Here is a 16,231-nt window from a genome sequence, read left to right as displayed (position 1 = left end):
CCATAACGCGTGTGTCCCCAGTGGCAGGTTTCATTTATTTACCCAGCGCTTTCATCCATCGCCGTGTTTTTGTGTGTCAGTGCCTTATGTAAAGGTTAAGCTTGAAACCAATCCACCAAAAACACCGGAGTTTGGCTTGATTTGGCCCATTTTGCACTGCAGCCGACCACAATGATGTGCTTCGTCCTGCTGTTGCTGCTCGGTTCATACAATTCTGGAGGGTCCGACGCTGTCGGCCACAAAGGTGCAACTGAACCAGCAGCGACTGGATCGGTGACATCCATGTTTTTCAAGAGCTTCTCTCTTAACTCTGACAACCTTGGAGGTGCATTTGCTGGAATTCACTGGGCCGAGTCCTAACAGCAGCCCACGCACTTCTTATTCTCATACTGTGCCCTTATCTGCGCGGCTACAAGTCCAATATGAGCCCTGTTCCAGTTTCAGTCTAACCCATAGACTCTAAATGTGACGAGACTGATGGATGAGCAGTCTGTGAAATCCGCTGCTTCTGTGACTGAAGCAAATGATGAGTTGGCACCCTGACTTGTATCGTATGTCATATCAAAGTCAATATATTTGCTGTATAATGTAATGATCATTAAACTGTTCTGTGTGTTGTTATTATTTTTATATGCTGTTTCCACTTATGAGTGACAGATACCTGCTCAGGTGTGTCCTCTGCTCTATGTCTTTATAGTAGAATGTCTCCTATAGACAGAATGTTCCACATACACGTACTGTCGTATGTCATAATGAAGACAAAGCTCCAGTCTATATCGATATGTAACCGAGACGCACCACAAAATTAGAAAGTCATGAAAATGGAGTTATCTGTCACTGGGCTATAAATACGTGTGGCCTCGGGGTGAGCCGTGCTCTGTACCGGCTGTTCCCTCCGTGCATTTCGCTTCCAACCACATCAGCCGCACTTTCAACCACAATTTTCCCTCCTCACTTCTGCGTTTGTGTCTCCCTCCGCGTGCTCCTCTCCGCTGGATGAGTGTGTTTTGTTAGGGAGGGCTGATTCTTCATACTTGGCTGAGGCTTTATGGACAATAAAGATCTGATTTCAAAGTCCGGCAGGGTGTTGGGCCTGGGGTCTTGGCTCACAGCTCCAGTTGCCTGCTGGGAGGAGACTCTGCACAGACCCTGACCAGATGGCCCCCGGCCCACGTACAGCAGGTCCGTATGGTGCAGCCCGCTGCACATCCACCACGGCAGCCGCGAGGCGAACGGACGGGACGGAGCCGATGCAAACGAACGACTCGACGGGCTTCGAACCCACACCAATCGGAGCGGGAGCGCGCCGTCGAGTGTCCTGCTCAAGGGCACGCGGCTGCCAGCACAGGAGCCGGAGCTGGAGTTTGAGCTGACATTTCTCCTCCCTCCCTCCACACATTCCCATGACGCCACGTTGACCTCAAACCACTTTGTGATTAACTGGAGTCCCCTTAGTTGTTTATGGCTGGACTGTTTCATCTTTATCGCATAGCTCAGAGCGGAGCTATGCGACATCCAGCATGTATAATACATCCCCGGGGGCTTCCAGTGCAGCGTTGTCAGGGAGAACGCCCTGAGACATACAGCACAGTACACACAGACGGGTTCTGTTCACTTGGTTCGATGGGATAAATGACAGGGGTGAGCGGGTTCGCTGGTCCGGCTCCACATCCCAGGACCCCCACGTACTGTAGACCCTTAATACCCTGTGTGTTTCACTCGACGGCCTTAAACGCACATTCAGCCAAACACATTCACTTAATGGTACACCCACAAATACAGTGTCTCACAATCAGACTCATCAGAATCCCAATAATTCAACTAATTCCTGAAATAATACAGTGGATGAGACAAACAGCATCTGTGCTTTAAGTAGTGGAATATTGCTATTATACTGTAATAACACATGATGTCATTAGGTTTATCTGGATGAAGATCAATAATAAATACTAACAAACTAGTACATTACCACAGTTTGTATTTCCCAGAACTGCATTGGTCGGGGGTTACGGCGGGTTCCCTCCCTCCTATAAGTAACAGGCCTAACCCCTGTCCCGCCACACCTCTCACACACACGCTGCACACACATTCCCCCTCTCACACTGCTTTCATCTGGGCGTGAAACGGATTCCTAGCGTCTGCCAGAGCACCACCTATCTCTGGACGCGGTTCCCCTCCGCCCCGGCCCGCTCCGTGCCACACGTGCGAGCCCCTTTGTTTCTGCGCTGCACCATAAATAACCCGAGAAGTGTCCCGCTGCATTCCCGCCGGTGATTAGGATCGAGAACGATCACGGCCTACGATATATAACGCGAACGATATTTTATATGACATCTCGAATTAGATCTAAATCAGAAACACATGACGGCCCAAACCTTTTTAAAACAAACCACAGTCATCCCTGGAATCCCCAAGAGAAAGGCATGTTCATGGAATTCCTTCATGACTGGCACACACACACACACACACACACACACACACACACACACACACATGCAGTATAAAATATTGACACCTCTCGTCGCCACATGATTTTACATGTCCGCGAGCAGAACGTCTGTTTTCGGAGAGGAAGGAACTGAAGTTATGGAAAAATAATGGTCTTGTTAGAGCAAGTAATGAAAGTAAACCCGGTTCCAGGCAACCGCCTCTCACTGAGAGCGGCTGCAATGTGTAAACAAAAGCTACACGCCGCATTATCCTCAGCTTTTTTTTTTCTGGCCCAGACTGAGGTCCCCGAGCAAAGTCCGGACCCGATTAGGCTGCAGACACTCGACATAAGGCAGATGACCAGAACCCGACTGGAGGTGAATCTGGTTCCGCTTTGGCCTCCGTGCACGCGGCCAAGGAACGAGCAGGGAACACTTAAGCACACGGCGTCTGCGCTCGGGCTCGTGCCCCACGACTTTGGCAGGTTTCTAACGTGATCGCTTCAATCCGGGGATTTCGTGACCTCTTTGTAGGGGGAATATTTAATGGCTTTAAAGCCGGGGTTATGGAGCGCGAGCCCAACTCGAAGCCCCCGACTGGAAACACTCGGTCCATGAGTTCAATTTACAACATATGTTCAAATTTTCGTGCACATGGGGAATTTTACAAAATATTTATTCCACACGTCCACATATTAGAAGCAAATTGTTTATTGTTTCCGCATCTACATTCATTGTATAATAAATAGAGCTTGAAGTGGTTAGAAACTGTATAAATAATCCTCCATCTTTTGAGTATTAATATGATGAAGCACCAGACTTTTCTAATTTCCTAATGAGGTTAACTATTTGGAATGGCTTATTTAGCCTGACGGGTTTTCTCCAAATGCATCACATCAGTTTGTGAGTAATGATAATGTCATCATTGAACTTTTGGCACCAGATGTGGTGTGAAGTTAGAGTGAAAAGATTTGGGAAGTGCCAAAGTACATTTTGTAACAACAGGATTAAATTCAAATCATATTTAGTAAACCTTATTTTATTACCAGTGTTGCTTGTTCTGTATCTGCTTGATTTCCTTTTAACTCCTTTGAGAAAGTAAAGTAAAGTAAAGTTGTTTGAAGATTTACTACAGCAACACAGCAGACAGCAGGTTTCTCACTCTTTCGCTGCCCTCAACACACAGACACTAACAGACACACGCAGACAAACAGCCACAGTGACTGTTCAGTGTGATGCAGTGATTCATCAGCATTACCGGCAGAACAGTAACTTTATTATAACAGATCTTATCTGGTCTGCCCGTTTGAAAGCTCTGGGTAGTTTTACTCTTTCTTCTTTGTCCAACTCGTGTCCAGAGGGTTTGGGCTGTTACCACTTGTTTTTTTGCAGAGAGATAAAGGACCCACCAGACGGGTAACACACACACACACACACACACACACACACACACACACACACACACACACACACACACACACACACACACACACACACACACACACACACACACTTTTTCTAAAGCAAGGATGTTTTGAAGGTCTCAGATTCAAGAAGAGCAAGTATTTCCAAAGAAAAGAAGACATGACATGAATTGATTTTTACCTATTTGTTTAATTGTGCAGGTTTTCGGCTGTTCCCTCAACACACCTATTACAGCAACGACCTGCTGCCTCAGTGTGATTGAACTCCACCTGGTGAATCAGCTTGTTTGTATGTGGCACCACCTAGTGGAGATGTGGGTAGAGACGAACACTTATTCGACATGTCAAAAATCTATCAAGAATACAGTAGGTGAGAAAATCTATACATTCATTCAACAAAAAAATGTTCTATATGATTTTGCAAATGAAATACACATACAGGATTTTGTTTCTGGGCCAATTTACACAGGTGTTTTCTCAACATTTCTCGCCCTCTAGTACTGAGAATGAATGAGGTACTGAATCACCTGGGACATCAGGGTGGTACAGCGTTGTTACCAAGGTGACGACTAATGTGACCTCCTGAAAGGGCATCGGTCCATAGAGGTCACTTTCCACGGGTACAGCTGTAAAAGAGGCTGGTATCGCTCCAAGGGAACACGTCAGAGTCCGCTGCCTGTTGGATGCGTTACGGCCAACGACGGACATCAATGCTGTCTGCCACAAACACACAGAGAGCTGCTTTTCTGCAGTCTAGTCAGGGAAGCGTATAAGGTACAATAGAACCGGCAGCTGATTAGCATTGTGGATTCACCCGTGTACCTGGTGCTGAGGCTGAGCCACAGCGCTTCAAGGATCTTTGCAGCTGACGATGGGATAGTTAAGTTGATCCTCGTGTGATAAAGAGCTTCTGGCTGCTTTGCGGAAACATTTCTCTGATAAGATTTATTTTCCTTAAATGATAACAGCTAAATCTGTCTGTCTTGATTATATTTTATTTTCACATGTTGTCTGTTTTGGAAATGAAAATGTGGGTTATTAAGTTAGTAGCTAACCAAAACACCATGTGATTTATTGCACACTGTTGCACCTGCTCTATGCAAAGAAACTGTGTTGTTACAGGGATGTGTTAATATGCTTGGACCCGGAGGCAAATGTTACTGCTCCTTCTCTGTGGGATCTCAGAACTCTGACTTTATTCTGTTTTTGAACCAAATTAATAACAATACATACACTGTGTTTAGATTTGCATGATGGCTCGCTGCCACCTGTGCTCATGATTTAAGATAAGTGACTTTCTGACACTGAGAAGCTGAGGACGCAAGAGGAAAAGGTCCAGGATGTTCTACACTCATCTCAGTGATCACACAAGAAACACAGTGTGTTTACATACGTGACCTAAGACACAAAAGTGGTCCATGTTAAAGTGACACAAGCGTCTCACAGACATATACACGTAATAGCCCTTTATTCTGCATGCCCTACTTCATCTGCCATTCTCCTGTTCCCACATACTCAAAGTTTATCATGCTGTAATTGTAGTAAAAAAAGTAAATGGAAAATCTTTTGGATACATTTTCAGTAACATAATATTTTAATGATTTAGAATAGAGATTACAAACATGATACATCTCTTGAGTGCAAACCAACCATTTGTAATGAAACCGAAAAAATAATTATGAAATGTTGACGGAATCTGTGAGGAATTAAGTAGTAATAATAGTTGTGTTGGAGAAAACTGAATATGGGTTGAAGACATCTAAAATTATAATTGAATAAAAGTGTAAGGTAGATGGTGGGGTCCCAAATTAAATCCCAACTTTTTCAGCTGCAGCTCTGGCAGTCCTCCTTGTTCTAATGAAACACACAATATACTGTATGTTAGACATTTTTGTAAAATATTACATACTGTACTGTACAGTATGTGTGTGTGCACAGTGTGTGTTTGTGTTTACCTGGCAGAAGCAGGTGGTAAACTAACAGAGCGTGGATGTGCCGTAAGGACAAGTTCTCCGCTGACAGCTTCCAACATCAGGTTCTGGAGGGTGTTCCGCAAAACCTCCTCAGCGATGTGAACTGGTACATATGCTGTGTGCCGTTTATTCTGAGTTTTGGCTTCCAGCGTTCCTTCGGTCCCACTCGATACAACCTGAGCTTTCGGTTCAGGGTGAGGAGATGTGGGACAGGTAGTGAAATGTGGGGAGGATTGAATGGGGGGGTAATGAGGGCGGAATGGTTGTGTTGGCTGATAGATGATGGGTCTGGAGGCCACAGTGAGCAGAGACTGGCTGAAGGCTGAATCATCTAGGATGTTTCTGCAAGGAGAGAAGTAGTTCAATGCACTAAAACAAATCTACAGCAAATATAAATCTAGATTTAAGCATCCTGGTGCAATATTACATCATATTACTTCTGGTGAATGTATTGGATAGTGGATATACAGTATGGATGTCTGTATGAATTACTTTAGCAGAGACATGAGTATGGGAGCGGTGACGTCTTTTCCAGGCTCTTGTGTTGGTTGAGCAGCGACGTCTGTGGTTGAGAAAGCTGATTTAGGATTCTGGGACTTGTCTGACGAGAGGCATCTGCAGAAATGAAAGCACGAATGCTTTAACCAGTTTGATGGAGATCAGAGGTCTGAGGGATACAAAGGCATTCAGGCGTTACTTGTAAAGCATGCTGAACTGGTCGGGGAAGTGCGCGATGTAGTCCAGACACACATGGGAGCGTGCTGTAACCTCCAGATGCAGGAGAGAGGGCTGGGGGGGTTCAGGTGGTCTCCGTATCTGGCTAGGGGTTTCTCGTGGTGCACAACGCTCAGGTTTTGTTGGCCTCTGACTAGTGTCGCCCACTTGTTTCAAACGGCTACTCGAACAAATAGGCGGAAGAGTCTGGAGAAGAATCCAGAAGTCACAGAGAAAAAATCCAAGTCACAGTTTTATAGATAGAGCAGAGCTTACATCTGCCACAAAAAAAACTACCTTGTATTTCCTGAGAGATGGCCCTTTTGTGACTGAATGTGGTTCCTGTCACATAACAATAATACATGTAAAAAATAAAAAAAAGCTTTGCAGAGGTAGAAAATCATGACGGTTTGTGAATGGAACCTTATCTGTCAGATTCGCAGGGATATCCGTAGGGCTTTTGTCTGTAATTGTGAACTCCTCTTGCCGTCTCTGTCCTTCTTCTTCCCAAACCTTCAAGTCGTCATGATATTGAACCGTTGCTGCTTCCTGATCGACCTGGAATAAGATGCAGGGAAAAAGAGATCACAGTCCTCATCAAAGAATACTGATCAGTGTAGTGCATCTAACAGGACAATCTAATCTGGGGTACCTGACAGATGACGTCTAGCTGATAAAGTGCGGGGTAGTCAGCAGAAGTGAAGGTAAGAACGCAAAGAACACTCTCCCCTGGACACAGACGTCCTCTGTTGGGGTGAATCCAGACCTCCTGCAATAACACACACAATGACAATGGCCGTTGTACCATCTAGAGATTTATACGTATGCCCTTCCCTATTTCTTTTAATTAATCCATAGCCATTTTGAATAATTAAAATGTGTAACAGTAAACAATAGTGTATGCAGTGTGTAGTGTTAGAAATACATGCAAGATGCACAGACTTCATTCAATAATTTTGGTAATTGATTAATAGGTTGATTATTTTTTCAATTAATCAATTTGATTTTAATTTAAATGTATATGTTTTTTTTATTATAAATCTCTTATTAGGGTATTTTTGTAAAAGTATACTTTAAAAATGCAAAAGCCACATAGATTAGAGTTTCACAAAATTTTCTTTTTGCTTTTTAATTAAAGGTAATGATAATAAAAATTAAAGAAATATCCAAAACATAAATAAACAAAGCATGCATAGGGTTTTGTTTAATTGTGAAGATGAAGCAGCTCCACTCGACCTGACTATGCGAGAAAACCCACGTACTCTTCATTCTGTGAGGCAACAGTGCCAACCACAAAAAACTATTACATTTTAAAGTTGCTTTCTGATTCAATGTCTGAATTTGCACCGTTGTAAGTTGATCTATTCTACGATGGCGTCATTCATTGGCATCAGACGATTGTTCAACCATCCTTGAGTCACAGCAGGACAGAATCTAGTGCATGTGTCCCAGAGTCAGCAAGTTAACTTTTTACACAGTACCATTTAATGAAGTGTCTTAAATGTGATGGATACACAGCATTTATTACTGCTGCTACATCTGTGACACTGTGTTTCCTTCTCACGCGCTGTAGTATTTCCAAGCAACACAAGTTGAGCTTTGCATAACTTGCAGGTCTCCGTTACTGTAACCGTTTACTATGGATTGTTCTTGTGAAGGAATTAGGACTCAACATTTCTACCGCTGCAGATACTATTAGTTTGGAGCTTCAGGCCCACATCCCTGTACCTGCTGGTTCCTCTGCTGGGCCAGGTCCCAGGTGAACTGGAACGTGTCGGTGCAAGACTTGTTAGTGAGGAAGAGGATCCTTGAGCATTGACAGGACACTGGCATGTCACCTAGAGAGATGCTGTCCTCAGAGAGGAATACCGCCTACAAACAGTAAATAACTTCAATCATCACACACAATTTTAAATAAGAAAGCGATTGATGCACCTGAAATCAAAACATCACCCAAATAATGCTTTAGAAGTGTGAGCTTTATTTTGTGTTAGCCATAGATGCAGTCACCTGTCCTGCGAAGGACACCCTCTGGACACAGGGTACGGATGGCTTACTATCACTGTTTGGGGATCCAAGGGTCGGAGTGTCCAACCCACATCCCTCAATCCTCATCAATATCGAGTCTCCATCCTGGATGTGGATAGGAATTTCCATCTAGTGGGACACACAATCAGTCAAGTCAGAATCAGACTGGAGATCTTTTAGTACCAGCAATATTGTAGCAGAATGATTGTTATTCAGGGAAACAATGCAGAAAGTATGATGTTGGAGAGCATAGAAGGTGAAAAGGAGAATAGTAGGAATACATCTAGTAGGCAAAGTGTGCCCCAAACCATACATGATACATCCTTGGTTCTAGTGGAGAGAAGATCCATTCCAACGTTGCCACCTTGCCTGGTAGGACCTCTCCCTCTGGATTGAGGCAGCACAGTACAGGATGATTAAAGTTTTCCACCTGAAGCTGTGACAGCACGGACGTGTCTACTTCATAATGTACCAGCACTGCACCAGCATTGTGTACTTCAAACACCTGGGGGAAGATTTTGCATGGCTCTGTTACAGATGTTCACCTAGGAGGGTGGGGTTCTAGTCTGCATGTACAGTACATGTATTAGAACCAAGAAACTGTTAATATAAACTTCATCTTAAGAGAAAAATATACACACCTGCTTTGGAGGGCTGGTGTCCCCAATGCTTATAGGGCTCAAGACATGTTGATCTGACACAAAGTGGAGGTAAGGCCTGTGTCTCTCCACCGTCACTCCCTCAAAGTTCAGCTGTGCATAGAACCCCAATGATTAATGAATCTCCGTGGGTATTTAGTTAAAAATACAAGTAAATCTATCCAGATTTGTCTCACCAAGATCTCTCTGCCATGAGAGAGTTTTAGCACCACAGAAATCCGATCTATCCCAACAAATGTGTGGCTGTAAAGGACGAGGTTGAGTTCATTTACGGATCATCTTATTCATTTAATTCCAAGCACGCATGTGTAATAATCTCCGACCTGTACGTTAGGAGCACTGCCCTCTGCTGGCCAGGCTGCAAAGTTCCCGTACGAGGAGAAATGTTGAACAGATGATTGTCTTGAATCTGTCGATGACATCACAATGTTTTACCTATAGGCTTTTTGGGGATGCGATTGAAAAGTAGATGAAAACTTATTCATAGAATTGCTGTCTGACATGCATGTGGCTGAAGTCAGTGCTGTCCAACTCTCCTGTCTGTGCCCAGTACTCCAGCTCTATCTGTTGGTCCTCTGGAAACAAGAATGCCCTAATATGAAACCGCAAGATAAGAAGTTGTACATAAGTAGTTAGCGAACCAAACTAGTAATGGAATAAAAATTGGCCACTTGGCGGTACTAACTCTTTACTCACCAGTCTACAGGCACAGATCCAGGGTTATGAAACATCAAAACAAATGTCGATGGGTCTGAATTTAACGGAGCGGCACTAAAGTTGAAATCCACGTTGGCTTTGGTGAAGATCAAAGGAGAACTATGAAGACTAGTAACAGAAGGAGAACTCAGTGACTCAGTGTAATTATCTACCAAATGAGTGTATCATGGCACCGGTGTCCAACAGTGTGTGCATTATTATATTTATGGGAAAATAATAAAAAAATAAATCATCATAAAGAACATTCTCTATATATTCTGCCCCTCACCTGTGCCTGGTGGGGGTTCTGTAGGTGAGTTCAGATGACTCAGGGTTAGAGAGCAGGTGCTTGTTGAGCCTGTCCAGTGAGAAAAGTCCCCATAGATGGTGCTTGCTGAGTCTGCCCACATTCCCAGAGCTGCACACATCAATCACCTGTAGGGTGGGAAATACACCCTGGGCTCGCACTTCACACACTGCCCAGGAAGAGGACGACGCCAAGCCTGAGAAGAGAGACAAGAGAGGTCAGGTACGTTTAGAGGTCATACACACAGAGAAGCTGGATGAATTCAGGCGTGTGTGGCTCAACCTACCACTGGAGTTTAACGTCTGGTAGCTGATGGTCCACACGTACTGGGCGCGCCTTTGTGGTCTGACACTGCATTGAAGCAGCAGTTTGCATTGTGAGGCAATGGTTCCTCTCTTACAGTCCAGCTCTAGGGCTAAATGGATCCAACATTTTAGTCCACAACACTGGTTCAACAACTTATTTTAGCTCATTTATAGACAGAGAACAGCAGTTTTATAAGATAAACATAAACAACTACAAATCCAACAGAATAAAATACCACTAGGCTTAGTCTCTGGGTCATTAATAGGATCATCATCCAGGAGTTGCTGCTTTACAGAAAGGCAGAAGGACACAGAGCAGGGGCTGTCGTTGATTAGAGGAATTTCGATTGATCTGTAACTTCCAACCAAAATTTCCCCCACATCCACAACTGCCTCCTCTCCCTGGGGAGAAAACAAGTGGGTATTGTCATTGCCTAAATGTAAGTAGAATAGTGATTTTAAATAGCTTTAAAACCTTAACAACACTTTATGCACACACACACACACACACACACACACACACACACACACACACACACACACACACACACACACACACACACACACACACACACACACACACATATATATATACAGTATATACTGGAGCTCCACCTTTATAAAGCCAATGGAGCCTGTTCCCTCCACCTCAAGACAAAGCTGTGACCTGTCACATCCAGTAGACTGACTTGGCCAGAAGGTGAGAGTTGGTTTGACTCTGTATATTTTCTCTTCCAGTGGACTGAATGACCATGTCTGCACCTGAGAAGAAACAAGGTAGCTCTTTTTTGTATTTTCAAATTTCAATTGCAATGCATAACTAGTGTATATGCCATTCTGTCAGTCTCTCACTGCGCTCTCATTGGGATGCAGTTCGCCAACATCTGGTTCAACAAAGATAATCCCCTGGTCTGACTCTGGAATGCTCCACTGGAACCTATCATGAAGGACGATCAGAGAAAGCCAACTGAAGAGACAACTAATGATGCAGAGAAAAATCCAGACTACAAACATTACGCTGAAAAATCTCAGAAGCACAAGGCCAGAATAACACCACTGAGAAAACACATCAGCCAACCAACCGTAGAGGTAGACGACTGAGATTCCTGATGTGTTTGGAGCGGCGAGTTTGTGATCCCACAGCTGTTGGACGGAAATATAAACCGCTGTCTGCTTCCAGAGACACACACGGCTTTTCTGCCACACTGACAATTGTCAATTCCTAAATAAAAAAAAACTGTCAGCAACAGCATGCATCAGCATCATAGTATCGCTCCTCTGTGTGCTAGTGCACTATGAAAGTGGTACCTTTGTGTGTTTAGTTGCATTGAGTTGCAGCTGTAAACTGAAACCTTCCTTTGGACTGTCTTCTGTGGGGATTGTTCTGAGGGTCAGGATTTGATGATCACCGGGCTGAATAAGTCCACAGCTTGGAGTTACGTACACCGATTCTGTCAGGGCAGGGTTTGAGCTGTGGTCCCGACAGAAGGTGAGGGGTTGGACTCCACCATTCTGGAGGAGCACTGTTTGATAGGAAACAGCACTCAGAGCTGGAAAAACCTGGGTACAACAAAAGAGATATTATATATATATATATATATATATATATATATATATATATATATATATAACATCTGTATATAAAGTAAACATATAGAAGTAGAGATTCAATGCAACATTCCATTTAATTTCTGTTCTTTTTTTGTGCGTTTGTCTCACCACTCGAGCAGGCTTCAGGGAACAGCATGGGACGAAGTGCTCTTTGCCCAACTGAAAGGAGTGGCCAATGACTCTAACAGTCACACACCAAGGCAGACAGAGCAGTTCATTGCCCTTGTGTTGATTTTCCTGCAGCATCCAAAGAAAGGTAAGGACATGTGAACTCAAAACATAAAAGTCATAGTGTTTAGGCTTTTTTATTGTAATTTGCCCTAAAATGTTACCTTATTAAACGCAAAGCACTCGAGTTGTGCCCCATGCAGGGTGTTGAGTTGCTTGGGGTCATATGTGACTGTGAAAGAGGTGGACTTGAGTGGAGCCAGATGACATGATGTGGGTGAAACGGTAAATGGAGAGTCTTGGGCAACGGTCCACACCAAACTAGAGCATAATGACATGGCACAGGAGTTGAAGGCAAAAACACAAGTTTTCCTACCAAGCACAGTGTCACGCAAGACACAACCCAGTGGGATCAATGGGACAGTTCCATGGTGCACTTTACCTTAGTTTCCTTCTACTGCGGTTGGTGATGGAAACAAACTGACAGGAAGCAGACAAAGTAGTCACAGAGGAGGACATGTTGTGATTAAACAGGAGCTCGTTGGGAACCACAGATATATGTGGGGATGATAATGAAGAACTGGAGGAGATTCCATTAACATTCCATGATTGGAAAAATTCCTCCATTGGACTTCTTGACACAGCAGCACTGTCTGGTCTTTGGTTTGACTGAAAAAATACAATAAAAAATACCCTGTGTTAGCTTAACAACACTAAACCTAGATTAAGCCTTTTATTATTCACTGTGACTATTATAACAAATGTAAAATTTTCCCTCTATTGTACATATTTAAGTATGTCTGCATATCTTTCTGTGGCGCATCACCTCCTCTAATGTGGAAGATATGTCCTGCTGGTCCAACTGTACTTGCTGCATGGACGTGTCAGTTGGGATCTGTCCGCTGTATAAGATCAAATGTTCAGGTCTCAGTATGGCTGGTTGGTGAAAGTCCGAGTGGCAGGTACCAATCAAGTCGAGGAACAGAGGCTCCTAACGGGGAGATTGGTTTTGTATTAACATTCTGTTCATGTGCATATATCTACATTTAGGCTCCTACCTGGTGCAATATGAGACATGCTACTCTCCTGTGGTGAGCCCTAGCCTGCGTTGGCCTGTAAACGGCTTTCAGCATGGTATGGCTATGTGGGCACACGGTGCCACTTGCTGGCTGGATGGAGAACACACTGTGCCCATTACAGTCAAGATTACACTGGTAAAATGCCACAACAGGCGAAGGATTAACCAGCTTCAATGTCTGTTCGACTGTTCCTCCTTCCTTAACACAACCAAAGTCCACAACAGCGGAAGACAAGGAAACTCTGGGACCTAGTTACAAGTAGAAATACAGAAGTACACTCAGACTGCACACAAGTAATTATACAGCGTGAGTGTAAGACTCACTACCATTTTATTAAAAGAACATGACAAATATAAACATACATTATACAACAAACAACACTTATGTATTGTATTTATTGTAATATACATTTTAGAATACCTTACCTATACAGGTTCCAGTGAGTTTGAGCAGTGTTTCGCTGAGGGACCCTCCACAATCAATTGATAAGTACTCAACAGAGACAGTATCCACTACAGCAGGAAAATAGGTTACTGCAACCTGCTGTGATTCACCAGGCGCCACCTTCCCTGTGGTGACATCACAGCTGAACTCTGACCCAAACAAGGGCACCCCACCAGACAACCGTGACACAGAAAAGGATGCAGCTACCTACAGTTGATGTACAGGAGATTAAAGATGGGAAGGGATAGGTTTATTGAAATCAATGTGTGCTATAGTATTTTCATGCGTACTCACAGGAGAGGGATTGAAGATTTCAAACCGTTTCTGCAAACTCTGCCCGACAGCAAAAGAACCAAAGTTTAGCACAGGGGTCCCATTTTCTTCTTTCTCATTGGGGTCTGTTTTTCTCAGCTGAAGATATGGGTATTTGGCTAAAAGAAAAGGCGAGATAAAAAGCATTTAACAAAGTATTTGCTAAAATATCTTGTGGTTTAAACCTCAATAAAAACATGATCATTTAAAACCATGCCACGAATGTTAATATCATGTTGTGTTCTGTCATAGTACCTAGTCCCTGCAGTAGAACAGTGCAGGAGCTCTCTTTATTGTTTTCCTCTCCAAACATGCAGTTGGCCTGTTGCTGGTGCACTAGCGCCTCTTGTGGTCGGAAAATGACAGTGACTTGACACTCTTGATTTGGCTTCAGCAGGCCTTTCTCAGGGTTCATTTGAAACGGTGATTCACACACCCACTGGAACCAAGTCTGGAGATGACTGTGGGAAGAATAGTGTATAGAATATTGCAGTTTGTTATAACAATTTTTGAAATTTAACTAGAACTCAATAGACATGGTTTTAGGTGAACACACACTCTGGACCTTTTCTACAGGGTCCTTTAGCCAGACTAACTAATTTGATGGCTCATACCATCCTATCTTGACAACATCATACTGATTTTTTATAAATAGATGCGTGGCCAGTGTGTGGATGTATACGTTAAAAGTTAAAACAATTGTACTGTATACCTTGCATTTTTGAGCCTGAAGGTAGTATGCGTGGAGTGACTAACTGCACAGACTGGCAGCAGCACAGACTCGGGCACCTCCAGGGCATGGCAGGGAAAAGTGGCCCGGAGAAATACTTGGAAGCTGCCGTCTTTACCTTGAAACTCTATACTGTCCTCATACTCACACTGCCTCAAGAAACAATACAGTACTTAGAAAAGATACAAGGTTTTTTATGTTAGATTAGCACTTGTGTACCATTTAAAAACAGAAGAAAACAGATTTTGAAGTAAAAGTATTTTAAGCAGAAGACTGTAGCTATTTTGTAGTTTGTTTTACCCGTTGCAGTGGTTTAAAGATGACTGGCACTGTAAATGAAGTCCCTGGGCTCAGAAGAATTGTCTGGTTAATTACAGTGGAGAAAAACTTGGATGCTGGTGGTCTGTGAAGGAACAGTTTAGGTAAACATAGTAGTACTACTAATAATATTATTTCTATATTCTTATATCAAACTCGATTACTACTACTGTACTCTACAGTATGAATGTGTAACCTCAAGTGTAGTTTTTGTAGTTTGCTATAAACGTTCTTCAAGACTAGTGTTTTGGTGAACTCTCGTCCCAAGTCCCAGTCCTCCCAGACCAGCTCTGTGTTCACTTCCAAGCCTAAGAAGCAGCTTCTCCTGCTGGATGCCTGCTCCCTCTGGGCCCCCCTCCTCCAGCCCCTGCTTCCTTTATCCTGATACATAAAAGTTTGTATTGGTGAAGAAAACACAGATACATGACTGCAGGTAGCAAACTTCCACCTTAAATTTTGTAAAATCAAATTACAAAAATCATTACTTCGCCATCGTTTGCATCGGGTGACCTCCATGGAGCTCCGGGGCCCAAAGGGTCTCGACCCCGAGATTCAGCTGGCATGACTGAAAAAGGCACAAGGAACCACTACAGTCTGGAGATCGGCTCCGGAGCGGTTTGTGCTGTTATCTGTGATGACATTAACGGCGTGTTTAAGACCAGCGTTAGAGCTAATGGTTACGTCCTATTGGCTAGTCGGAGTTAATGCTCCTTATCCTAATTTTAGACAACTTAAATATTACGGAGCGATATTTGAAACATGCTGACGTCATTACTGATCTGAAGGCGGTTCATATATTGCATTATGATATATTTACCTTCGTTAGTACGTCACACGATTAAGACCATAACGTGCTAACAGCGAATTAGCGCAAAACGTTTGTGCCACCGCGTTACTATGGTAACAAGTAATAGTTTGTTTTACCATAATTACTGCAACCGAGGAGGGACATTTTACATTCGCGAAAAGCGAAACAATAAAGCATGTAGGTAATTTAAGAACGATCTAGTCCGTAACACATACAATGCAGCGTT

The 16,231-nt window shown here is 43.5% G+C and overlaps 1 protein-coding gene across 2 annotated transcripts; it reads right to left on the bottom strand.

Moving 5' to 3' along the window:
- Positions 1-5,304: 5,304 nt before the first annotated feature.
- On the bottom strand, positions 5,305-16,140 carry cfap65 (cilia and flagella associated protein 65). Of its 2 annotated transcripts, none has more exons than XM_029137647.3 (35): positions 16,015-16,140; positions 15,683-15,826; positions 15,394-15,578; positions 15,180-15,282; positions 14,862-15,028; positions 14,405-14,610; positions 14,132-14,268; positions 13,819-14,044; positions 13,373-13,641; positions 13,141-13,305; positions 12,757-12,983; positions 12,479-12,635; positions 12,255-12,383; positions 11,844-12,095; positions 11,618-11,757; positions 11,388-11,472; positions 11,151-11,297; positions 10,772-10,937; positions 10,517-10,645; positions 10,213-10,426; positions 9,924-10,052; positions 9,729-9,819; positions 9,551-9,636; positions 9,404-9,470; positions 9,210-9,320; positions 8,882-9,073; positions 8,551-8,697; positions 8,269-8,412; positions 7,193-7,309; positions 6,964-7,098; positions 6,838-6,882; positions 6,524-6,747; positions 6,319-6,441; positions 5,809-6,168; positions 5,305-5,707 (listed from the first exon to the last, which is right to left on the bottom strand). In XM_029137647.3, the coding sequence occupies exons 2-35, from the start codon at positions 15,758-15,760 to the stop codon at positions 5,662-5,664; spliced, it is 5,199 nt and encodes a 1,732-aa protein (XP_028993480.1). In that variant the 5' UTR covers positions 15,761-15,826; positions 16,015-16,140; the 3' UTR covers positions 5,305-5,661. The 2 variants fall into 2 exon arrangements, with proteins under 2 accessions (XP_028993480.1, XP_028993481.1); XM_029137648.2 differs by having other exon boundaries at positions 15,683-15,762; positions 16,015-16,093.
- Positions 16,141-16,231: the final 91 nt, after the last annotated feature.

Source organism: Betta splendens, chromosome 21 (genome assembly GCF_900634795.4).
Source record: "Betta splendens chromosome 21, fBetSpl5.4, whole genome shotgun sequence".
NCBI classification, from domain to species: Eukaryota; Metazoa; Chordata; class Actinopteri; order Anabantiformes; family Osphronemidae; genus Betta; species Betta splendens.
Note: the sequence above shows the minus strand (reverse complement) of the source record. Positions and strands in the feature narration are given on the sequence as shown.